Source organism: Ovis aries, chromosome 2 (genome assembly GCF_016772045.2).
Source record: "Ovis aries strain OAR_USU_Benz2616 breed Rambouillet chromosome 2, ARS-UI_Ramb_v3.0, whole genome shotgun sequence".
Lineage (NCBI taxonomy): Eukaryota > Metazoa > Chordata > Mammalia > Artiodactyla > Bovidae > Ovis > Ovis aries.
In genome coordinates this window covers 165,898,297-165,925,017 of record NC_056055.1, presented here as the reverse complement: position 1 = coordinate 165,925,017, position 26,721 = coordinate 165,898,297, and the positions used below count along the sequence as shown (strand labels likewise).

General features: G+C 37.3%; 1 protein-coding gene across 13 annotated transcripts in view; it reads right to left on the bottom strand.

Moving 5' to 3' along the window:
* Nucleotides 1-26,721, bottom strand: part of GTDC1 (glycosyltransferase like domain containing 1) — a 523,084-nt gene that overhangs the window by 324,183 nt on the left and 172,180 nt on the right. For all 13 annotated transcript variants that reach the window (XM_060410062.1, XM_060410058.1, XM_060410059.1 and 10 more), the window contains 2 exons: nucleotides 5,026-5,193; nucleotides 1,165-1,338 (listed from right to left, as the gene is read on the bottom strand). In XM_060410062.1, the coding sequence (XP_060266045.1) occupies nucleotides 1,165-1,338; nucleotides 5,026-5,193 (342 nt within the window). The remainder of the gene's footprint in view (nucleotides 1-1,164; nucleotides 1,339-5,025; nucleotides 5,194-26,721) is intronic.

Here is a 26,721-nt window from a genome sequence, read left to right as displayed (position 1 = left end):
TAGGAAGATTAGAAACTAAACAGAAAATTGAATCAAAAGTCATAGAATCTAAATTTGAATCCAGTCTCTGACAACAATCAACAGCGTGAGTATAAGCCGGTCTGCTTCTCTGGCCTTCTGTTTTCTGAACTCCAGAAAATAAGGATTAGGCAAGGTGGTCTAACAAACTTTATGACTCATAACTCGATTTGGTATTAGGCAGAATTTTCTTCAGTGCCGTATTAACTAGTAAGACTCAAATAAATCAGTATTAGGGGTGTGGAAGAGTGGGTGTCCCCACAGCAAAATCTGGGTGAACTGAGTCCAGAACACAGACACTAATGCCGACCTCCCACATAGCATGCATGGACAATAAATTGTTTCCTGCCTTCCCTTCAAGGATAGGGAAGAAACATCTGTCCCTGAGCTCTTTTTTAAGGACACAGTAAGTTACAAAACAGCAGCATCCCCAGCTAGTATGAGTCCGACTAAAGTAAAGTTTCTATTCACAAGGGGGATATATTTCTGGTGGCAGTAAAAACAATTTTGCTAGGTTTAATCAAAAGTGAAAAGGAATTCTAGAATGTTCCCTTTGAGCCACATCATCCATTGCTAATTCAGGGTGGGCCCAGCGATAAGGCTAATAAAAATATCCTTAGTGACTGAGAAAAAGAAATAGCAATTAAATGCATTTCAACCCAACATAAAATACCAAATTCTTTACTAAAATAATGTAAATAATAAAAAATGGGAGAAGGAGAAAATAGAAAAAACAGCATGGGATATGAAAGTAATTTAAGCAGTAAAATTTAACACTGACTTACTTAGGAGTTACTATTATACATATAAACCACTGGAAATAAGCTGAATAAAACGTTGAGACATATGCTTGACGATGACTTCTGTATCAAAACAACAAATGAAGACACAACAGTCAGTGTTAAAAGCCAAAGCACCTTTCTTTGGCAAACAAATCTAAGAGAAAAGAAAGGAAGAGCTTGATATTGGAATTAACCATTCAGCGATAGGTTGGACACATGATTTATTAATCACAGCAAGGTGAGACAGTACTCAATTCTCTAACCATGCTTATGTGAAAAAGCTAAAACTGGCAAGAATAGCACCTATTTTTATACATTTGGGGAATAATTTATGACAGAATATTGAAAATAGAGTCACACTGACCTGCTCACGTCAGGAAACCTGATGGGAAAGTAAATAACTTGGCACTTGGGTCTGATGATGCTTTCCAGATCCTTGGGTCTGTGATCAGGAATCAACTTCATGAATTTTCCAATAGAAGTGAGAAATGACTCCATATTAAAAACCGAGTTGAATACCACCACATCAGCCACCAGGCTGCAAAGGGAAAGGATAAATGCATATGGCGAGCCCACATTCATTCAGTTCTTTTTATAACTTCTTTTATAAAGAAGCTTAAAGACTTCTTTATTAATCACAGTTTTTACCACATCTTGGGTTTGCAAAGAACTCGTCACTTCTCAGTTTTTATCAAAATGATCCCAGCAGATAAGTTACTTTCATTAGCCTTATATCAAGGGAAGTTAGATGGCAGGCATCAGACAGGAAAGGTAGGAGAGGAATTCAGTGATTTAATGGGATTCTATGAGGCCTCAGGGCTCCCCTGGTTCCTTAGACAGTAAAGAATCTGCCTGCAAGGTAGGAGACCTGGGTTCTATCCAGGAAGATCCTTGGAGAAGAGAATGGCTACCCACTCCAATATTCTTGCCTTGAGAATTCCATGGATGGAGGAGCCTTGCAGGCTACATACCATGGGGTTTGCAAAGAATCGGGCATGACTGAGCCACTAACACTCTCACTTATGAGGCTTCAAACCTAAGTATATCTTTCTGCAATGCCAGGACTTTTCTGTAGTATCACCAAGAACATGAGGACCTTTCTCTCTGTGGCCCAGTTACCCATGTTGAGGTTTTATGTCAGTGATGTACTTTGATTTACACCACAGTATGGAGAACAAAAAATTTAGCATACTTTTCACTGCCTTTAAGGAGACCAATCCAGATAGGGTTATTTCACACTACAGCATACCTTCATAACATGTGGTTAAAGTCTATTTCTCATTTTAACCTTTGTTTCAAGAAACTGTTAGGTTTTTGAAAGTTCTGAGACTACATACACAGAAAGGAGTATATGAGAACTCTACAAGTAACTTATTCTATTATTATATCAGACTTGGGGGAGTCAGAGCAATAGAAGAAACTGGTGAAAACGGATCCAGAAATCCATACCACTAGGTCCTACTGATTACATAATATATTATAAAGGACCATAACACCATGAACCTTCAAAATTAAACAGAAGAAATATAATACTGGCTGTTGCTTTTGATGTAAATGCTGTGATCCTCTCCCTAGCACTTTTTTTAAAATTAAAAATAATCTAAAATATATAGTTAGAAGGAAATTTAAAACAAAGTTTATGTATCATAAATATGTCAGTAGTTTCCAAATTTGTGTATAACATTTTTTTGGAAATCAATGAACACAAATGATAACCATGGGTGAACTGGATAAAAAAGGAGTATGTACTATGTTTCCTTTATGACTCAAAAAACCATTTTAATAAATCATTGTTTTGTTTTTTAAAATAGCCCTCATTGCTTTAAGCAATGATTCCATGTCTCAGTGTCCCTGGATCTCAACATGATGCGTACAAATGCTTTGATAAGAAGGTGTACAAGACCAAAGAGAAAACAGTTTTATTTCACTCTAAAAAGAACATCAAGAAAACTGAAAAGAAGACACCTAAGTCCACAAGACTGCAAAACACAAATGAATAAATAGACTTTACCGAGCAGGAATATCATAACAAATTCTAAGTTTAGTTTAATTTGCGTTTACTGAGACAAAATTCCTACTATCAGTACACAGTGGAATGAAAAACCAACAAAAGGAATGTTGACCTATCCACTCCCACCCCTGCAAAGTTGTTTTCCCATACAAGCATTTTTTGTTTTTTTAGTTGCAACCTAGCGCAAATTTGGGGTTAGCAGTGATTACAACATGGATAATACAAGAGAATGTCACAGAAGTGCTGACACTACACTGAGCAATAAGGAAGCCAATATAATAATATACCAAAAGTTGAAGGATGTTTTACAGCTAGTCTGTTTTCACTATATGTCACATATTTTAATAGCGACCCACAGGTCATAATATATAGTTACGACAAGTGTTCATCAGTCAGAGGGTTAGTGAAACCTCTATTTAAGGTGAGTGCTTATGTCAGTCATCTCTGAAGTCCTTAGCTGCCACACAGTCAAGAAAGAAACCTGACAATGCCAACAAAAGCAGAAGTCAGCAAGAAAACTAAAGAAACATTTCAGGAAGCTGGAGTCATACTTTTCAAAGTGAATCTGAACTGGACTGCTTTCTGACATTCTTATTTTTCCTCTGGACGACTGCAAACCATTGCTTTCTCATTAAGAGTCCCAGCGACGATCAAGTCCATTTCTTTCTCCTCAAGTTCATCTACCAGTTTACCCTCTTGAGAAGAGCAATGCTCAAAAATCATGTATAAGATTTTATGGTCTCACTCCCTCTGAGCAAAAGCAATCTTTTCTAAAACAGAGAGATGAGGGGTAGTGAGTTAATTTTTTTTTTTGCTATTTGCCCTCAAAGGGTATGCAACTCAACTACATATATTCTTAAAAACCCAGTCTTTGCCAAATTAAAGAACCAAGATAGTTTACAGAAATATTCTTTTCCATGCATTTCCTCTCTGATATGAGTGGGTGTAACTTCCATTAACTTTAAAGCCATCCATAAAGGGAAAAACAGACTTAATTTTTTTCCCCAGTTATTTCTCAGGGGTAATAAACACACACTATCTGAGGAAAAGAATGATGTTAATTCAAGAAACCAAAAGAATATTACAAATGTTTTCCATATTGATAAAGTATAAAATGATTTCATTTTTGTTTTTAAAACATATTTTCCCTCTCTGTTTCAATATAAAATAAAGTATTTTAATTTTATTATGAAATTTAAAAACGGTTGCTTTTTTTTACGAGACATTTGACGGGAAGCAGCGCCTCTCTATTTTGATAGCATTGCTACTTCACAATTGAAGCAGCTTGTAAAAATGATTGCAGGAAAACATTTACAAAATGCTCAAAACACAGAAGTATTACCAGCTAGCTGTTTTTCTATGTCAATGAAACTATGGAATATACTAGCAAAAGAGATGGGTGTCTGCTTAAGCACATCATCAACCCCAAAGGCTAATAACTATTAAAAATGGTGAGTAAACTGTACCCAATCACTGCCAAACTGACTCCATTTGAGTGTTGCAGTTATGTCGATGGGATCCAATAGCAAAGCTGTTTCAGAGTCGTTATTAACTTCTTTTATTAACTAAGTTTCAAGAGATACACTTTGTTGAAGTAACAAAAGAGAAGGACCATCACCTTTGAAATGTCATGGTATTTTAAGGCTAGGCAATTTCAGAAGACTCAATGAGGGGAAGAAAAAAAAACAAACATCACCTAAAGATTCATTTTCCATAGTTTTCTCTTACAAACAGTAAGAATAAAAGGACAGAAATCTCTTGCTCTGTTACGCTTTAATTTCTGTTTACTCCTCTGTACATTTCTATTTTGATTTTGGCTGGATACATTGAAAGTAGCTGGTAAATAAAAGTTGAATAACTGCCTTTTCTAAAAGTAAGTCTCACACATGGGATAAGGGGCTGAAGGAGGTCCCTGACAGCCCTTTGCTTCCATTTTGAGTGTTGTAGAAAATACAGTTAAATAACTAGCTCAACATATAATCAGGTTGCTACACATATGTATTTTATTTTAAAAATTAGTTGTTCTCTTATATGTATATATATATATGTTGCAGAGGCACAAGTAATTCTTACCATGGAAGGTATATTTAAACATTTGCTCCTAATGTAAGGTATTTAAAAAAATATGTGTACCATAGGTCTCTAGATTTAAAAGTTAACTATAAGGAAAAAAGATGGCAAAGGACTAAATACAGTGATACAATCTATACCTACCAGGATAGAATTTGGTTGTATCCATATTGGAAATCCCTCTCCTGACATTTCTTGACAGGATATACCAACTGGTTCTCATGAAAGTACAGAATCTTTTTCAATTTCCCAAGGTCAGGTCGAAGGGCAGCCAGTTCAGTCAGGTTAAGCACTGAGCTTGCGAAGAGGATCCTAGGAAAGAAGGAAATTAGGGTTACCATCCTGAGCATACTTGAAGGGGCATTCTTCACCTTCTCTTCTCTCTACTCATCCTACCCCAAGGAAAACACATCCCCTATAGGGACACATCAAGAGTTAAGCCTAATACCATGTAGCAGCATTCTAAGTTTTGATCTCTTAAAAAGCAGCTGCTAAGAACTATAAAAGCCCTGAATCTCATTGGTCTTCTCAGCTCAGTTACTGAGAGATGCAAAAAAAAAAAAAAAAAAGCTGGATGGATTTTATTGAAAAAGGCAAGAAAAGCTCTATCTGAAGGACAAATGGAACAAAGATAAGGCTGACTGGGGAATACTTTGCTTGCCAGTTTCATTACACTTTACTTCTTTATGCAACCAACTACTGAAATTCAATATATGAGCAGGAATGGCACATGTTCGTGTTATGACATAAACCCTTTTGATTTATGCAACAGACTTATCTAGTGAGGGAGGGCTTTTTCCCTTAGCATGTTTCTCACTGCCCCCCTTTTAAATATTCTGCAGTATTTCTGGGTTGGTTTTATATTTTCTTCTCGATTACTGGACTGCTAATGGCACCAGATGTACAGTCTTTAATATCCCTTATATAAAACCTAAATTTAAAAAATGAAGAAAGGCTGGTTCCTTGTCTCTGGGGGGAAAAAAGGAAACTGAATGTCTACATATCCATGTTTATGAATGAAATAGTGTCTATTTACTCATTAATTCCACAAACATTTATTATAAATGCCTACTATGTACCAGGGTCAAGCCAGGAAGAGAAAAGGTGAACAAGACAGCCGGCCGAATGAATGCTGTCTATAATAGCGACATGAACAAAATATCTAGAGGACAAACAGACAACTGTCTGGGACAACCTGGAAATATTTCACTAACAAGGGGGCTAACACATGTGGACACAAAAGAGGGACAAATTACAGTCCCTGAGCAGCTGGGGACATTTAGATGGCACAATTTTGATGAAATGCCACCTTTATAACATAATATAGAATCATTTAACCCTTACAGCTTTAATTCCCATTCTAAAAAATGAGATTCAAGAAGGTTAAGAGTTTTTCCTAGAAATCACACTGGTAGAAAGTGGCAAAGCAGAGACTCCTGGTCTTTTAAGCCCGAAGTACTATTCATTACACTATGGGTATGAATTCCTTGTGTACCACTTACATTGCAGATGCTTTTTATTGTACTTAATAAATACAAAATAGCATCCTTGTTATTACCATGATTACAACTACTATAAATTCTCCCTTGCCGACAAGCCAAATGACTAACTTCAGGTGTTTATATGATCTGCAGCACTAGCCTTTCACATAAGAAGAATAATTACATACTAAGAGCATATATCATAAATGGGAATTCAAGTGTCTTCTTCATGGACTAAAAGAGGAACACAAGACCCAAAAGTAGAGACGTTTCTAAACTCACATCGCTGTGTTAATGTTATTATTTATTGCTTTAAAGTAAAAAATCTTATCATGAAGATGCATTTTAAATTGTCTACTTGTACTCAACTAAAGCAAATAGAAAATTTATATCCTGAAAATGTCCTCTATTTTGTCCAAAAATATTCCCACCACCATCAAGTATAAACTTTTCTAAAACTGGGACTGGGGACTTCCCTGATGATCCAGTGGTTAAGACTCTGCACCCAATGCAAGGGGAATGAGTTTGATTTCCAGTCAGGGAACTAAGGTCCTGCATGTACACAGTGAGGACAAAAAATAAAAAAGAGACCAAAAATTCTGAAATGCAAAGATATTTGCTTATCTTCAAATCTGATCTTTAGCAGAGAGAAAAATAAAATTTAATCTCAATCAATATTTTCCTTAAAAAAAAAAAAGGTGGTGATTAGTAGAGCAAGTTATTGAGTAATGCTTCTCCCTCCCTCTTTTCCTGCTCCCACCCTCAACATACATACTATTGCAAGCAATGACTCAATCATTGAGACCTAAGTAAACATGATGCATTCACACACAAGGAAGAAAAATTCATTAACTGCAGCTTCCATCTATTAATTACATGGAGAATTAACTTCCATTAATTAATGGAGAAATTTGGTAGACATCAACATTTCAAGTGATCATACTTAATATGAACAATGGTGGATCAAAGGGATATCATGTATTTCCCAATACATGATAGAAAGACAGAGATCGCCAATTCCTGCTCCAAATGTTTAATCTGAATTTGGTCATGGGGAAACATCCTGCCAGTCGCAAAATAAATGGGGCTGGATCTTCAAGAATGTCAAAGTCATAAAAGGAAAAAGAAAATCTAGAGTAAAGGGGAATAAAGGGATCCCCAAACAAAATGCAGTGTGTGCTCCTTGATGGGATACTGAATGGGGAAAAAAACAACTATAAAAGATATGAGGACAATAGGGAAACTCTGAGTATTGGGTTGAATATAAAATTGTAAAGTTTTATCAGTCTTGAAGTGTAGTAATTTTACTGCTGTTATATAGGAGAATATCCTCATTCTTAGGAGACATGTTGAATTTTTTACATGTAAAGCCTCATGTCTGCAACTAATTCTTAAATGGTTTAGTCAAAAGGTCACTAATAACAAATTTTCAAATATTCATAGAAATGTTTATAATTGATTAAATAAATGATATATTGTAACTCATTGATCTACCTTTACCAATTTTTAAGTTATACATTTATAAAACTACAAATTTGGGAGGATATGCATTAGACGGCAGAAAGCAGAAGGGAAAAATATGTTACATTCTATAATAATAAATCCCTCATATATGTATTCCTAGTCATAAGCCAATTGTTCATTTGCTCCATGGGAATTATCCTCAGGGTGGAACATCTGTAGCAAATGTTTAACTAAAGCAAGGCCTTTACTCTCCTCCAACCACACACCACCAATCTTTACCCTACCTACCAAGCTGATCCACAATCAAGGAATCCAAATTTAAAATTGAACCTTCCAAATAGAAGCTCTCAAATGAAAGGCTGCCATACATTCAGAAGTAAAATGGCAATGGTTTTCACAATATTACCCATTTGGGACTGCCCACACCAACACTTCCTTCAGTTTGTTCAGTCATTAATAAGAAACTCATTTTATTTTTATAACTAATTTTGAAACAGCCCTCACTACTTCTAAATTATGGAAATTATCTCCAACATAACTAAAACATTTCTCTTTGCTTTTTCCTTGTAAAATGGTAGTTAAATTGGACAATAAGTAACTCCTCAAATATTCAGCTCAGTGATACCTATAAAGAAGTAAGGAAGATGCTCACAAAAAAAAAAAAAAGCAGGTAAGATTCATAGGCAATTTTTACTTTGCCCTCTTTTATCAATTAAAAAAAAAGGTACAATAACACAATGAATGACATCACTCAATCAGCAGTTAAACCCTAGGTTCCCAGTGTTCATCTTGCCTCAGGTATTATTTAAGCAATAAATCCTAACAAGGTGAGCTTTATCATCCCACACTGTGTCTCTGGCAGGAAAGGGCACAAGGTGATAGCAAAAAGCACTAGGAACAAGATAATTCCTGACAGCTGCTGCTTGAGCACAAGTTAAATTGAACAGTTTATCTCAGCATGAAGATGTTATAAGGTTTTATGTTTAATATTTTTAAATTAACATAAAACCCAGAGAAAGCAGTTGGGCAATCTTTCACAAACATGACATACTACAATCACTGCATAAGCTGGATTAGTACTTATTACCATGCTACTAGAGAATTAAGCTGTTTTTAGACCACCAAAGAGCTTTAAATTGCAACTTTTGTCTCTGTAAGAGAAACCTATATTTAAAATGTCTGCTAAATTCAAATTAACGGCTACATCATTAGCTCACCATCTCACCAAAACTATAAGTAAGCTGCTATTAAAATCGTCTAACCAAAACGGTTCTGTGTTATAAGAACGTTCTAGTATTTGGAATTGTATCCACATACATGCTTCAAGTATTTCTGATACACATTATACCTACAAGCTGAGTCACATTTGCTTAAGGAATTATTCAACATAATTAAATTCAAAATTTTATTTTTCTTTGATTCAGTTTGAATATACCTGTTGTTTGCCTTTCATCCTATTTTCTTGATGAATCAAAAGAGATGTTAAAATATACCTAAGTAGTGTAGCTGTATGACTACTGTTATCAAGATGCATACTTTTATACCTTAAAAGTATGAAGTATGAGGAGGCAGTGAAATGAGAAACAGGACAGGCATTCAGTATTCTAACCACTGTCATATACAATCAAGGAGAAAATCCTTCATGTACTAGTTACTCTTGCCCAATAAAATCTTTTCAATAGCCTCCCACTTTCCAAAACATTTATCACATAAAGGGATACAGAACACAATTTAACACAGATACTAATTTGCACTGTTATTTATACTTAAACAATTTCTTACAGGTCTTCCTCAAGACTTTAACAGAAGAATCAATGCCTTCTTCCAGCTGTGTCACTTTGCTCAAAACTCAAACTTTGAATACTCCTTTGAATACTCAAACTTTGAATTCAAAGTTTGAATACTCAAAATAAACTCCTTTTCCAGATTCACATTGCCCAACCTCACTACCTAAGTCTTTCTTCATTCTTTTGTTGCCTATCTTGACTTTCTGTTCGTTGATATCTGCTTCCAGGATTCTAGATCCCATATCTTCTGTGATAAAGTATTTTCTGCATCATGAAAAACTTCCCTATCTATACTGTTCAATATGGCAGCAGCTAGCTAACATGACTATAAAGCACTTGCAATGTTGCTAGTGTACTGAGAAACTAAATTTTAAGTTTAAATTAAGTTAGGCATAAAGTAATTGGAAAGCACAACTCACATGGACCAACTTCCTTTAACCCAAGACTCCACCCATCCTACCCGAATGCAATGCCTCACTGAATTGATTTCTTTGTACAGACTCTTGATTGACTTATGATAATTTAATTTCTCAGTTCCTGCTGACTTACTGAATTTCACCTACCAGGGTCTCAAATTCTAGAAGCCCAGAATGATAATTTTTTACCTTCTGATAATTAGAAAACACATGTTCATTACAGAAAATGTTTCAAATTTAAAAAACATAAGTGAAGGAATGCACAATCACCCTGGAAGAGATGGCTACTATTTGCATTCTGGTGCTTATTTAGTCAGTCTACATTAAGCATCTATTATTTGCAAGGTACTAAACTAAATGAGAGAGAAATATCAATAACCTCAGATATGCAGATGACACCACCCTTATGGCAGAAAGTGAAGAGGAACTAAAAGCCTCTTGATGAAAGTAAAAGAGGAGAGTGAAAAAGTTGGCTTAAAGCTCAACATTCAGAAAACGAAGATCATGGCATCTGGTCCCACCACTTCATGGGAAATAGATGGGGAAACAGTGGAAACAGTGTCAGACTTTATTTTTTTGGGCTCCAAAATCACTGCAGATGGTGACTGCAGCCATGAAATTAAAAGATGCTTACTCCTTGGAAGGAAAGTTATGACCAACCTAGATAGCATATTCAAAAGCAGAGACATTACTTTGCCAGCAAAGGTCCATCCAGTTAAGGCTATGGTTTTTCCAGTGGTCATGTATGGATGTGAGAGTTGGACTGTGAAGAAAGCTGAGAACCGAAGAATTGATGCGTTTGAACTATGGTGTTGAAGAAGACTCTTGAGAGTCCCTTGGACTGCAAGTAGACCCAACCAGTCCATTCTAAAGGAGATCAGTCTGGGTGTTCATTGGAAGGACTGATGCTAAAGCTGAAACTCCAATACTATGGCCACCTCATGCAAAGAGTTGACTCATTGGAAAAGCCCCTGATGCTGGGAGGGATTGGGGGCAGGAGGAGAAGGGGATGACAGAGGATGAGATGGCTGGATGGCCTCACCGACTCGATGGACGTGAGTTTGAGTGAACTCCGGGAGTTGGTAATGGACAGGGAGGCCTGGTGTGCTGCAATTCATGGGGTTGCAGAGTCGGACACGACTGACTGACTGACTGAACTGAACTGAACTGAAACTAAATGATGTACCCGAAAGGGAGAACAAAGTAGCTAAAGCAAGAAGAAAATTGGCAGGCTGAGAAACTGAATAAGGACCAAGGAAACTGGAGCCATTTGTTCAACAAGTCACCAGAGAAGATGTTGAGGATGTCAATGGGCCTCTCTGAGACACGAAATGTACTTTGAATTTTATCGCAAGAGTAACGGGAAGAAAATAAAGGGTTTTAATTAGGGAAATGATAGAACAATAAATGCGTATTTGATGGATTTACCTTTACTCTTTCATTTTGTAATATGTATAAATTATTACAATTTTATTTTTTGCTTTTAGTATTTTACATGCTTTGGTATGTTAACAATTTCCAAAACACATATTTTAACAGATTTCAAGATACAATGTGTCATAATGTCATCAATCGGAACAAAAGTTTTAGATATTTAGATATATGTTTAGACTTATTTAAATACATAAAGTCTAAATTTTTTCTTATATAATCTATTTTTCTATTACATCTGTTTATGTATTTCATGAGCTGTTTATTATTTTTTTAATATCAGAAAACATTACTCTGACTGCAGTATGGAAAACAGACTGCAAAAAGAATCATTTTGGAAGAAGGGACAACAGCAAGGAAAAGATATGATGGTGGCTTGAACTAAGATGTTAGAACTGATGGTGCTGAGAAGCTGTCTGATAGGGTTTGCTGATGAACTGGATGTGAGAAGTGGAAGAGAAGAGTGTTATCCTTTCCTCCACTGCGTCACTTTCAAAGTGTGTTGACAGTGTTTCAATGTAACTGGGAGCTCAGTGATACATACATGCACATATGAAAATTATTTCCAAACATTTCAAAAGTCTTTGGCTTAAATATATTTTTAAAATTTATTTAAAAAAAAAAAACCTGTATAGAAAGATAACTGAGTTCTAATCACTAATCCCTGATATAAAACATCATTTTAACTATGTTTAGTTGTCAGCTACTTGATCTTAATTAGAACATGTCCACAGCATGCTATAATGCTATGGATTCTCAAAAACCTTGAAGAACATATATAACCAAATGTTCCCGTTTGCTGAAACAATTAAAATTATAATATGAAAGCCATATTTAAAGGGAAAAGAAACAGGGAATTCCCTGAAAGTCTAATTGTTAGGACTCAGCGCTTTCACTCCTAGAGCCTGAGTTTGATTCCTGGTTGGAGAAAGATCCTGCAAGCTGCAAAACATGGCCAAAAATAATAATAAATAAAAATAATAAAATAAATTAAGGAGAAAGAAATGTAGTCACTTAATTTGCTAGGTTCTTGTGGGAGATAATTTACAAGCTAATAGTTTCCCAAAAGCTGTCCCATGATGTAGCATCAATTAAGAGGTTAGTTTTGGTTTCTTCCACTATGTAATATTTTTTTCCTGTGCGTATCATGAAGGCTAGGAGAACACAATACAAAGAATATGTGTTCAAAAGGCAGGGTATTGAGGTCTGTCAGCAGGACCTTCCATTAAGTAGTATCTCCAATTGGTTTCTTAATATCTATCCACCCTACTGTCATCAGCACTCTGAACTGCCTTAAAGATGCTTTAGGAGACAAATTACATAATACCTGTTTAGTGCTTTCTTAGCTAGCAGTGCGTCTTAAATCCAGGTATCTCTTAAATCACTCCAGCAAACTCTCAAGTATTTTAATTCTTTAAGGTACTCAGTAATTATGTTTGTAATAAGAAAGGAATTAACAGGAAGGGAAGATGGGCCTATTACTGAAAAAAATAAAAAATAAACTGAAATTTTTACTGCGTCAAAAACACTTTTATGCATTTGGGGACTAGAATATGTTAGGCATATTCTTGTAAGGTACAAAGTAACAAGAGCCAATCAGAACATTTATAGATATATCTGTTTTAGACTATCTATCGATAAGTCACAAATCAAAATATTGTCAAGTCTTTTGACTTGACAAGCTAAGAAGTATATTATCCCAGTTCCAAAAGAGCTGACAATATAATTGGCAAAACAAGCCACAAGTACAGGAAACATTAAATAACAATAAATTTTAAAAAACGTAAGTAACAGGATAGGCAGCTCTGTCCTGCCCAAGAAATGTCACAAAGCAGTGCAAGACTGACTATGAATGAGGAGACAGGCACTAAGCTCCATCAGCTCAGAGGAAGAACAGGAAACTAAGGGCAGCGGAAAACCAGGAAGTCTCAAGGTTACCGAACATAACAGGGAAGGCCTGCGTTCAGAGGTTTTGGGTCCAGAAGGATCAGTGTTAGTTAAATAAATCAGAGAGGAAGGACAATTAGCTAAAGTTAAGGATTTGAAAAAAATAAAAGGAAATATACAGGTAAAACTGAAAAGGTTTTAGAACCTACAGGTAACCGAACATAGCATTGGAAGTTCATACTTTACCTGCCAACCATACAGGGATACCTTGTACATTTATTATCATACTAGGAAAGCTTTATTTCTTCTTACTGTCCTTAATTGAGTTAAGAATGCTCATTGGCAAAGAAAAATGGTAGTAAAACAAGAGAATAAGGAATCAGATGAAGTACCACCATCACTACCACTCTCAAAATAAGGGAGGTTGCTCTACACATAACCAAATACAGATAAAACCAGTTCATTTAAAAGCATGGCTGTCCATCATTACTTTCTAATAACGAAATCCTTAATATACGCTTTTGAAAGTGCATCTTTTTGTTTAATCATTATCATAAGAAATGTGTCCTATTATTCCCATTTTACCATTTAAGAAGTTAAAATACAAAAGGTTTGATTAAGTGCTAAGACAATAGCAGTTATTAAGAGGCAGAGATGAGTTTCAAATCAAATTGATCTGGACTCAAAGCCCCTGTTTTTATAGTTATTCACACAGATTTTGAATCATCAGAGATTAGAACGTGACAATGTTTCCTGTTAACTGTACTTATGAGAGTCTATGTCTTGAGAAATAAAAGAATATAAGGTACAGTTCAGTTCAGTTCAGTCACTCAATCGTGTCCGACTCTTTGCGACCCCATGAATCACAGCATGCCAGGCCTCCCTGTCCATCATCAACTCCCGGAGTTCACTCAGACTCACGTCCATCGAGTCAGTGATGCCATCCAGCCATCTCATCCCCTGTCGCCCCCTTCTCCTCCTGCCCCCAGTCCCTCCCAGCATCAAAGTCTTTTCCAATGAGTCAACTCTTCACATGAGGTGACCAAAGTACTGGAGCTTCAGCTTTAGCATCATTCCTTCCAAAGAAATCCCAGGACTGATCTCCTTCAGAATGGACTGCTTGGATCTCCTTGCAGTCCAAGGGACTCTCAAGAGTCTTCTCCAACACCACAGTTCAAAAGCATCAATTCTTCGGTGCTCAGCCTTCTTCACAGTCCAATTCTCACATCCATACGTGACCACTGGAAAAACCATAGCCTTGACTAGACGGACCTTAGTTGGCACAAACCTGTACTAACCCAGACAGTTTTGTTTCATCCCTTCATTCATCACATATTTACCGAGTGATTATAGTGTTAGACAAATTGTGAAAAGGTGATGACCATCAATGAAGGATCTCCTGAAGAAATGCAATCTAGGCACCACTCTAAATAACAGGAAGGAGTCAGCAGGCTGAAATAACAAGGAGTTGATTGGGACAAGGGGATAGAGAGAAGTGGATGATATTAAGAGCAATGAAGGAAACAGAAATGTCTGACTTGGTGATGGGGAGGGAGAGGGAGAGGTTAAAGGTGACTCAAGGGCTTCTAGCTTGTGTAGTCAGCCAGGTAGTAGTACCATTCCTTAACATAGGAAGAGAAAACATATCAGCAGTTGGAGCAGAGGAGAAATGTTGAGACAGATTTTACAAATGTTGAATGTAATGGAGTAGAGACCAATGAAAACCGCCTTGGAAATTTAATTAAACTAAAGGGTTTGGTCACCAAATGTGTCTGTTAAAAATGCGAGTTTGGATTGTTATATAAATTTACATACTGCGATACATGTTTCTGCCATATTTCATACAGTATCTTGTTTCCTCCCATTAAGAGTATATACTCCTCGACGAGATAAATTAGATCTGCTGTTCTTTTCTTTAGTATCCTTAGTTTCCCCAACATGGCAGTTACTACTCTGGATCTTAAGTTCTTTTACAGCAAGCCTTATATATATCTTCCTTGTTCACTCCCTTATCTCAGGTGCTCAGTAAATGTTTTCAAATAAATGAATCAATAAGTCATTCATCACTACTGAGAAAATGAAGCCAGTTTTACTATTTATAGTAAAGTGTTCAGTATGACATTTACTCCTACCATTAAAAAACAAATTGCAAAGAATCTCAGGCTGTCCAAAGAAAGCACTTTCTTACTTTGACATCCAATACAATTCTAGGAAGTGTTACCTGATGCTGTGTTTGATGGAGTCCTGGCTTCCCTGATGGCTCAGACAGTAAAGAATCTGCCTGTAATGCAGGGACCCAGATTCGATCCCTGGGTTGGGAAGAGTCCCCTGGAGAAGAGAAAGGCTACTCACTCCAGTATTCTTGCCTGGAGAATTCCATGGACAGAGGAATCTGGCAGGCTACAGTCCATGGAGTTGCAAGGAGTCAGAAAGTATTAAGGGACTGACACTTCCACATTCACTTTGATGGAGTCCGTTACTTTTTCCTAGGGTCCTTAATAATGTGCTAGGCACTGTTCTCTGCTTTACCATGCTAACGTATCAAGGACTGAAGAAACCATCCAAAAGACAAGGAACTCCTGGGGAAAGGTAGGTGTCAATCTGGTATAAAGATCTGGAATGTACAATATAATGATAATAATTCCTGTCATCTTCAGGGATTCATGATCATCACCCTTGAAGAAGTTAACTCAATTAACATGCAAAGCACATCTAACTTGCTGAGTGTGCTGGGAACACTTCATATGGTGTTTTATCTCCATAAACTAATATAATTAGTATGTGAAATATTTATAATTCACCTCATGATTATCGTAGAAAACTATTCCTTAACAGCAACATATCATTTTATATTGGAATACCCATGCCACTCTTGAGTCCCTGGAGTTCATTTCTAAACAGTATAAAGTTGGAAGACTAGACACCCAAGGTAATGGTTATAACTCATTTATCACTGCAGCCCAACCCTACCAGTGTTGTCAAAGATCACACACATTTAAGGACACACTGACCAGTCAAGCTAGAAGCTACTGCTTAAATAGATGCAAAAAGCTCAGTTCAGGCACAAGCCTAAGAAACACACCATCGCCAAATACAGGGTTACTTTTAGATATTGTCATCACTTAGGCTTGATTATGACTCAGGAATAATTAAAATAATCACAACAACAACAACAATAATAATATCTGCTTCCTGGCATCAACTAAACTATTCCTAATAATCATGGAGAGAAAGGTACTTTGTGCCCAAACAGCTAATAAACAAGGATAAATATGATAGCCCGATAATTTTACTGAATCACCTTTACTGCTAAAATTAACAAGAACAAAGAAAAATACCTCCTAAATATTCAGTCTTTATATAATTGGTCATAAATCTAAATTTTTCCATGCTTATGAGTATTTCCTTTAAATTTGCTTCCCAGAGTCCTATAGTCTACTGAGTTGTTCTATCATTTGATTTGTGACATTTTGTTGCTATACTTCTCATAGAGATTATTCCTGTGTTTCGATTACTTCTCCTATGTTTGTTTTGGCAAGTCCAAGACAGTTCTTTGAAAGCTTCCCTGAATTTGGTGCTTACTAAGTCATTTGAAGAAATACCTTCCCGCAAATAATTTATTTAGTATCCCCAATGTTTTGCTATGTTACCCATCTCTTTAACTATAAGGATATCACTAAGTAATTAATTATAAAAGTTAATGCCAGCAGAGTGCACTGTGCACAGCAGGCACTCAAAAAGTGTTTGGGAGAGTGAAATGTTAACTAAGGTAGTACATCACAACACAAAAAGAATTTGAGGATTCCCTGGTGGGTTAGTGGTGGGGAACCCACCTATCAATCCAAGAGACACAGGTTCCATCCCTGGGAAGATCCCACATGCTTGGAGCAACTAAGCATGTTTGCCACAACTACTGGGCCTGTGTTCTAAAGTCCAGGAGCCACAACTACTGAGCCCACATGTGACATCAATTACTGAAGCCCTGACACCCTAGAACCCATGTTCGGCAACAAGAGAGATCTCCAGGATGAGACACCCATGGACCGCAAGTAGAAAGTAGCCCCTTCTTGCCACAACTGGAGAAAAGCCCATGCAGCAAGGAAGACCCAGCACAGGCAAAACTACATAAACAAAAACTATTAAAAAAAATAAAGAATTTGAAGGGATGAGTCCCCAGATTGTGTCCTGGTCTCCTACATGTTTAAAGATGAGACATTTGATAAACATCTATTTGCTGAATACTGTTTCTTTTTCATCAAGCCAACAAGGTGAAAATTCTAAGATTGTATTTCCCAATCTATAGCACAGAAGGGAAAACACTTAAAAGTTCGTTTTTTGAAAGATCTGAACTTCCTATTTGAATAGAGTAAAATGAAAATTACAAATTTTTCTACATGGCTAAGTTTCCCAAATAAAAACTTTTTCAGTATGCTTCACTTGATCACACCTTAAATAACTGCCTCCCCATTGTTTTTTTTTTTAATTAAAATATACATACATACACAGACACACATACACAGAAGTCACTCAGTTGTGTCTGACTCTTTGTGACCCCATGAATTGTAGCCCACCAGGCTCCTCGGTCCATGGGAGTTTTCAGGCATGAATACTGGAGTGGGTTGCCATTACCTTCTCCAGGGGATCTTCCTGACCCAGGGATCAAACCTGGGTCTCCCGCATTGTAGGCAGACGCTTTACCGTCTGAGCTACCAGGGAAGTCCAAAACATACATAGGTACAGTGGAAAACAGATGAAAAATACAAAATGCTATATAAACAATATTACTGAGATTATTTTAAAATGAAGTATTCAGGTCATTCAACACAAACTACTTGACAGGGTAACTCTCTGAGCTGCATCTTGTTCTCCCCTACCAAGGTCACACTGCCTGACCAGGTGACTGAGAGGCACAAAATGAGGTCACTTACCCTGGGTTAGCCAGCTAGAAGCAAAACTGGAACCAGGATAGTAATAGCAAGGAAGTCATGGGTACTACTAGTGAGCTGCCAGTAGTGGGGATAGCTTCAACTTAGACACTGGGGTGAAAATATTCTCCTCTTAAAAAGGGGCGGGGGAAACCCATTCACTGGGGGGAAAAGAAAACAGCTAGAAAAACTTTTCTTTGACCTTGTTTCACCCTTTTTTTCCACATAATAATAGATAAAATTACTTGAATATGCATACAAATATGCAGAGGCCCACCACAGATATCCATCTGAGTCTCAATGTTATTTGAATTTCCCCTTGCCTACTACTGAGGCTCACATGCCATACATAGGTTACAAAAAGCCATCTAAAGCCTCTCTCCTGTGCAAGACATTTATACACCTAAGGCACAGCATGGAAACATCTATTCATAATCAGTCCATTCCTTTCTTCCCTTCCCTCCACTTGTACATAACAGTGGCCAAGGAATGTCAGGAAACACAGAGAACCCATAAGAGAGGCAAACAGGGAACTTCAGCCTTGGTGTGGAAAAGCCAGGAAGGCTAGAAGAGAAAACACTTGAGATCAACATTAAAGATGAGAATTTCCAGCTCAATAGTGTGTTAAGGGCAGCACTTGGAAAGGGGGGGAGATTATGTGTTTCTATTAATACTGCAGAGAAAAAGCAAATACCTGGAACCATGAATATGCACATTCTATTCTACTAAGCAAATATTCAGCATATTTTATACTATTTACATACTTATATATTTATCATTAGTAAATAAAGAGATAAAAAAGAAAAGTTAGATTTGACATCTGCTCTTCATCTTTGCATCTGGGCAACTGAGAAATAAACAACAGGCTGAAGTTGTATGAGAGCTGAAATCTGACATTTTAAATAACTTTGTTTTAATCCCCAAATTCATTTATACTCTTATTATTGCTTACTGTCAGGGTGATGCCAGCTCACTGCAAATAAATTTTACAATAAATTGCTCCACTGCTAAGTTCCCAAGATGAAATGCTTTCAGATAGGACATTTTACTAACTTCTTGTAATAGATCCTTGTCTTAAAAAACACTTTCAAAGGAATGTTAGTATTTTGCCACTCCATAGGAATATGTAACAAGGCGAGAGAATCTCCCAAGAATATTCCGACAGTCCTTGAAAAACTAAGACTGTCACAAAACCTGAGCATCTGGCAACTATGCCACCATGAAGTATCCATATGGAAGACACCAAAATGTGTCAAAGTACCCAAAATGATTCTGGATGGTGCAGGAGATAGAATAAATAATTCAGTATCGGCAACACTTTCAACAGCAGGTAGTGGATATGCTACCTGCTTCTATAATGTGCCAGAATGTAACATAAGTGTGTGAGGCTGTATGTGTATATATGTGAGAGAGAAAGGCAGAGAGGATATGAGTATACATGAGGCTAACAGCTATTTTTACATAGAAATATTTCTTAGGTAGTTTTATTTGTAGGGACATCAGATATCTGTAAGTATAGGTTTACAGATACACAGAAGAAAAAAAAAGGAGTCACTGAAAACTTTTTAAGATAAACATAGCAACAAATATATTACCTCAGAGTCAATGAAAAAATACTGCACATTAACTTAACATTATGGTTGAAATTGTACATATAAAAAAAGTCAGAAAATCCAAAATTATATAGTTCCCTCAGCAACTAGGACTGTATCCTTGTGCATACATGAATATTTTGCATTACTGTAATGATGATACATTTCAGCGTTAATTTCAGTTTATGCAATGTGATTGAACTAGGATTCTTTTGGGAACTATAAACTTCGAATTTTTGGACTTTCGTGAATGTAAAATCTTAACCATAGAATTACATTAACATGGGTGGAGTTTTTGCACTTTATTTTCTGGCATTTAAAAACACAATAAAGACTGAATGGTTGATAACATTAAAGTAGTAAAAGATTGGTTGATTTGCAATAATACAAAAACCGTTTGATACAGAGTCTTAAGACCTTAAAATAGGGATATACAACTAGAAACAAAAAATAAACGTCCTTCTGAAGATGAATCAAAGACAAGAACAGGCAAGACATCTTTCCAAAAGTGAGCTAATTTAATTTTTCTATAAAATGCTAGCTTCTAATTAGAAGGTACTTTCAATTGTATTTCAGCATGGCTAGAAATACTGATACTGAAATAATTCTCTCACTACATATTGCTCTATCTTATGAAGAAAAAAGCAGTATTAAAACGGCCCCTCACCTCTCTAAGAGTAAAGCTGGTTGGGAGCCACTTTTCCTCTTGCATGCGCAACATGGTAGGACATAACGAATAAGATGAAATTATATTACCGTTACCAACTACGTTATGACTATGAGCCTGAGACTGATGCAAAATATGGTTCACAAAGAAACAGATACACAATAACTAAGTTAAGCTTAAGAAATAAGTAACTGTTTTACATAATTACTGAAGTATTATACAACTGTGGAATAGCTGGGAAATGAAGAACAGTGGCATATATAAAGAGTTCAGGAAAGAAGAGTCCAAATCACATTTGTTCAGGAAAAAAATTAAAAATACTTTCATGATAGCGGTATTTCTTTCAACTAGTCTCGCAGAATAAGTAATTTTACCACAAAATGAAGACACTTCAGAAACACAGAGGATCCTATGGAAAGATCCAGAAGTAAAGGTGGTTAACACTAGGTTGGAGAACAGAGTTTGGCTGAAGAGGAGGCTTGTGGAGGAGGTATAAAAAGAAAAACTGCAAATGCAGATTAAATATACATTGTAGAGGACTTTGAAGGCAAGAGTGACAAAGGCTGACAAGTCCTTAACTGCAATGTGGGGGTGGAAAGGGGGGGGGTCGGGTGGACTGAAGTTCATGTGCAAAGACGCTATATTTTTAGAAGAGAAAGAAAAAGCAAAAATAATAAAACAAAAACAAACAAACATAAACCTTACAGCAACAGGACAGACGACACAGTAGGAAAAGTAAAGACTGAAGAAAGGCGACCAGTTAAAAGATTATTATAATAACCCAGACAAGTCACAGTGAAGGCCTGAAGAAATTAGACAACAGTAAGACTCAAAAGGAGGAGAAGGGACTAAAAGGTGCTTTCAAGATACTGAGATAGAATGACAGTTGGGAAGCTAAAGGAATGACTGAGTACTGTTAGTAAATCTTATATAAAGCTATCAAGTTCCACACAAACAAGCATTCCTGCAAAAAAAAAAAAAAAAAGCAGAAGTCAGAAATAAGATTCTGAAGATACTGATTACACCAAGAGAAATGATACTATTTTTAATACATGTGCAATTTACAAATTAGTGCCTCTACCCTTTTTTATCCTTATAGGGTCGGGAAGGCAAGGATATTAGCTATACAAATAAGAAAACTGAGGCTCAGCAAGGATGACTTCTACACCTCATACGGATACAAAGTGGCAAAGTTAAGCAATTTAGATTTTGGAATATTTAGTAAGAGAAGTTACTTAGAAAGTATAAATAAGATCATCAAAAAGTGTAGAGATAAAGATCAGTTGTGTGCAGAACTATGGAAAAAGCTAAGATTTTAGACCAGCAACTGTTTTAATAGTCCAAGATATGAACAAGATGCCTGGGGTTCCAGGGTTTGCTACTCTACAGGGACTGAATGAACCTCTTTCACATCAACTGCTAAAGAGGAGACAGTACCAAACATGGTCTTTGCATCTGCAGTGATGCGTGGAGTAGCTCTCAAACATTTTTAAAGCAACCACTTTTCTCAAAGCTTTCCTACACAAAGCTGTGATATGTAATATACTTTAAAACACTTAATTAAAGTCAGAATAGATGGTCTGGAACATAATTTAACTTGAACTCTTTCCCCTTCCTCTCACAACTCTTCTTTGCATGTATGTAGCACATATACCCCTAAGACAAACTCATGCAACCCAGAGAAAATACTGGAAATCCTCTTAGTCATAAGGGTAATGCGATTTGACACCTCTGAGTGTGGTATGGGAGAACTACAGGTAATACATGGTATGAAGAGATCAAACTGAAATCAAGTACCAACCTTGATTCTTAACTAAACTCTCCTTAACTCTTAACTAAACTCTATTGTCATGTGCTTCCTACAGCAGGGATTCGCCCTTACTTCGTTCAGGGATTTCTCCATGGTCAACAGCCTTCTTAGATTATGACCAACATCAGTAGATTACTTGGATATCACCGTTATATACCATGGAATAAGTCCTTTTAAAGGAGGTCGCCATTACCACCATTACCCTTAGCACAGTTTAGCCTCTTGCCAAGCTACAGGGAGGGACATAACCCCACAAAAGGAAACTGAATTAAAGATTTACTGAGCAGGGCTCCAACCATCAAAGCAAGACCCAGACATTGCCAAAGCCAGTCCCTTCAATAAGGAAGTTTCCACAAGCCTTTTATTCTTATCCATCAGAGGGCAGACAGAATGAAAACCACAATAACAGAAAACTAACCAAATTGATCACATGGATCACAGCCTTGTTCAACTCAATGAAACAAGGAAAAAAATTAAAAATACTTTCATGATAGCGGTATTTCTTTCAACTAGTCTCACAGAATGCCATGTAAGTATGAGCCATGCCATGTAAGTCCACTCAAGACAGACATATCATGGTGGAGAGTTCTGACACAATGTGGTCCAGTGGAGAAGGGAATGGCAAGCCACTTCAGTATTCACGTTCCTGAGAACCCCATGAAGAGTATGAAAAGGCAAAAGCTAGGTCACTGAAAGCTGAACTCCCCAGGTCGATAGGTCCCCAATATGCTGCTGGAGAAGAGTGGAAAAATAGCTGAAGAAGGAGTGAAGACGCTGAGTCAAACAAAAACAACACCCACTTGTGGATGTGATGGTGATGGAAATAAACTCAGATGCTATAAAGAACAATACTGCATAGGAACCTGGAATGTTAGGTCCATCAATCAAGGGAAATTGGAAGTGGTCAAACAGGAGACGGCAAGAGTGAACATTGGCATTTTAGAAGTCAGCGAACTAAAACGGACTGGAATGGGTGAGTTTAATACAGATGACTATTATATTTACTACTGCAGGCAAGAATCCCTTAGAAGGAATGGAGTAGCCCTCAGAGTTAACATGGAGTTCAAAACGCAGAATTGGGTACAGTCACAAGAACGACAGACTGTCCTCTGTTCGTTTCCAAGGCAAACCATTCAATATCACAGCAATCCAAGTCTATGTCCCAACCACTGATGCCAAAGGAGCTGAAGTTGAATGGTTCTAAGAACACCTACAAGACGTTCTAGAACTAACACCAAAAAAAGATGTCCTTTTCATTATAGGAGACTGGAATGCAAAAGTAGGAAGTCAAGACATACCTGGAGTAACATGCAAGTTTGGCCTTGGAGTACAAAATGAAGCAGGGCAAAGGCTAACAGGGTATTGCCAAGAGAACACACTGGTCAAAGCAAACACTCTCTTCAATAACACAAGAAACAACTCTACACATGGACATCAATGAATGGCAAATACCAAAATCAGATTGATTATATTCTTTGCAGCCAAAGATGGAAAAGCTCTATACAGTCAGCAAAAACAAGACCACAAGATGACTGTGGCTCAGATGGTGAACACCTTATTGCCAAATTCAGACTTAAACTGAAGAAAGTAGGGAAAACCACTAGACCATTCAGGTATGACATAAATCAAATCCCTTACAATTATACAGTGGATGTGACAAATAGATTCAAGGGATTAGATCTGATAGAGTGCCCAAAGAACTATGGATGGAGGTTTGTAACTGTATAGGAGATAGTGATCAAAACCATCCCCAAGAAATGCAAAAAGGCAAAATGGTTGTCTGAGAAGGTCTTAGAAATAGCTGAGAAAAGAAGATAAGTGAAAGGCAAAGGAGAAAAGGAAAGATATACCCATTTGAATGCAGAGTTCCAAAGAATAATAAGGAGAGATAAGAAAACCTTCCTCAGTAATCACTGCAAAGAAATAGAGGAAAACAATGGAATGGGAATGACTAGAGATCTCTTCAAGAAAATAAGAGATACTGAGGGAACATTTCATGCAAAGATGGGCACAATGAAGAACAGAAATGGTATGGGCCTAACAGAAGCAAAAGATATTAAGAAGAGATGGTAAGAATACACAGAAGAACTATACAAAAAAATCTTAATGACCCAGATAACCATGATGGTGTAATCACTTACCTAGAGCCAGACATCCTGGAGTACCAACTCAAGGAAGCCTTAGGAAGTATCACTATGAACAAAGCTAGTGAAGGTGATGGAATTACAGCTGAGCTAATTCAAACCCTAAAAGATGATGCTGTGAAAGTGCTGCACTCAATATTCCAGCAACTTTGGAAAAGTCAGCAGTGACCACGGGACTGGAAAAGGTCAGTTTTCATTCCAGTCCCAAAGGATGGCAGTGCCAAAGAATGTTTAAACTACCACACAATTGCACTCATCTCACATGCTAGTAAAGTAATGCTCAAAATTCTCCAAGCCAGACTTCAACAGTACGTGAACTGAGAACTTCCAGATGTTCAAGCTGGATTTAGAAAAGGTAGAGGAACCAGAGATCGAATTGCCAACATCTGTTTGATCGTAGAAAAAGCAAGAGAATTCCAGTGAAATATCTACTTCTGCTTCATTGACTACACTAAATATCCATTGACTATGTGGATCGCAACAAACTATGAAAAACTCTTAAAGAGATAGGAATACCAGACCACTTTAATTTCATCCTAAGAAATCTACATGCAGTTCAAGAAGCAACAGTTAGAACCGGACATGGAACAAAGGACTGGTTTCAAATTGAGACAGGAGCACGTCAAGGCTGTATATTGTCACCCTGCTTGTTTAACTTATACACAGAGTACATCATGTGAAATACTGGGCTGGATGAAGCACGAGATGGGAATCAAAATTTCCAGAAGAATATGAATAACCTCAGATATGCAGATGACACCACCCTTATGGCAGAAAGCGAAGAGGAACTAAAAAGCCTCTTGATGAAAGTGAAAAATGAGAGTAAAAAAAGGCTGGTTTTAAACTCAACATTCAAAAAATGACAACCATGACATCCGGCACTTCATGGCAGACAGACAGGGAGACAATGGAAACAGGGACAGTCTTTATTTCGGGGGACTCCAAAGTTGGACTGTGACGAAAGCTGAGCACCAAAGAATTGATGCTTTTGAACTGTGGTGTTGGAGAAGACTCTTGAGAGTCCCTTGGACTGCAAGGAGATCCAGCCAGTCCATTCTGAAGGAGATCAGTCCTGGGTGTTCTTTGGAAGGAGTGAAGCTAAAGCTGAAACTCCAATACTTTGGCCACCTCATGCGAAGAGTTGACTCATTGGAAAAGACTCTGATGCTGGGAGGGATTGGGGGCAGGAGGAGAAGGGGACGACAGAGGATGAGATGGCTGGATGGCATCACCGACTCGATGGATGGGAGTTTGAGTGAACTCCGGGAGTTGGTGATGGACAGGGAAGCCTGGCATGCTGCGATTCATGGGGTCACAAAGAGTTGGACACGACTGAGCAACTGAACTGAACTGAACGGGAAATCACAGCAGATGTTGACTGCAATCATGAAATTAAAAGATGCTTGCTCCTTGGGAGAAAAGCTATGACCAACCTAGACAGCATAATAAAAAGCAGAGACAGTACTTTGCCAACAAAGGTCTGTATAGTCAAAAGTATGGTTTTTCCAGTAGTCATGTATGGATGTAAGAGTTGGACCATAAAGAAACCTGAGCACCGAAGAATTGATGATTTTGAACTGTGGTGTTAAAGACTTTTGAGAGTCCCTTGAACTGAAAGGGATCAAAGGAGTCAACACTAAAGGAAATCAGTCCTGAATATTCATCGGAAGGACTGCTGCTGAAGCCTGAAGCTCTAATACTTTGGCCACATGATGTGAAGAACTGACTCATTAGGAAAGACTCTTATTTGGGGAAAGACTGAAGGCAGGAGGAGAAGGGGACGACACAGGATGAGATGGTTGTATGGCATCACTGATTCAATGGACAAGAGTTTAAGCAAGCTCTGGGAGTTGGTGATGGACAGGGAGGTGTGCTGCAGTCCATGAGGTCACAAAGAGTCAACCAGCACTGAGTGACTGAACTGAACTAAACTGATACCATGGAAATGGCACATTTCATTGAGTCAATTGCCGGTAACCGTCCTGCTTCAATAACCTATTATAGAACCTCTGTGCTCACTGCATCATGTAACTGGACATGCCCCATGATGCCACAGATAAGTCAGAATAAGAATGACATATTGTCAGGAGATGGAGATTGAAGAAAATATCTCAATTTGATATCTTAGAGGAAAGGACTTGTGTACTGTGACCACGTTTCTGATATGGTCAGTTATGTATATGACAAAGAAGGAAAGGATCTGATAGTCCCTAGAGTTGAAAAAATGAAAGAATTA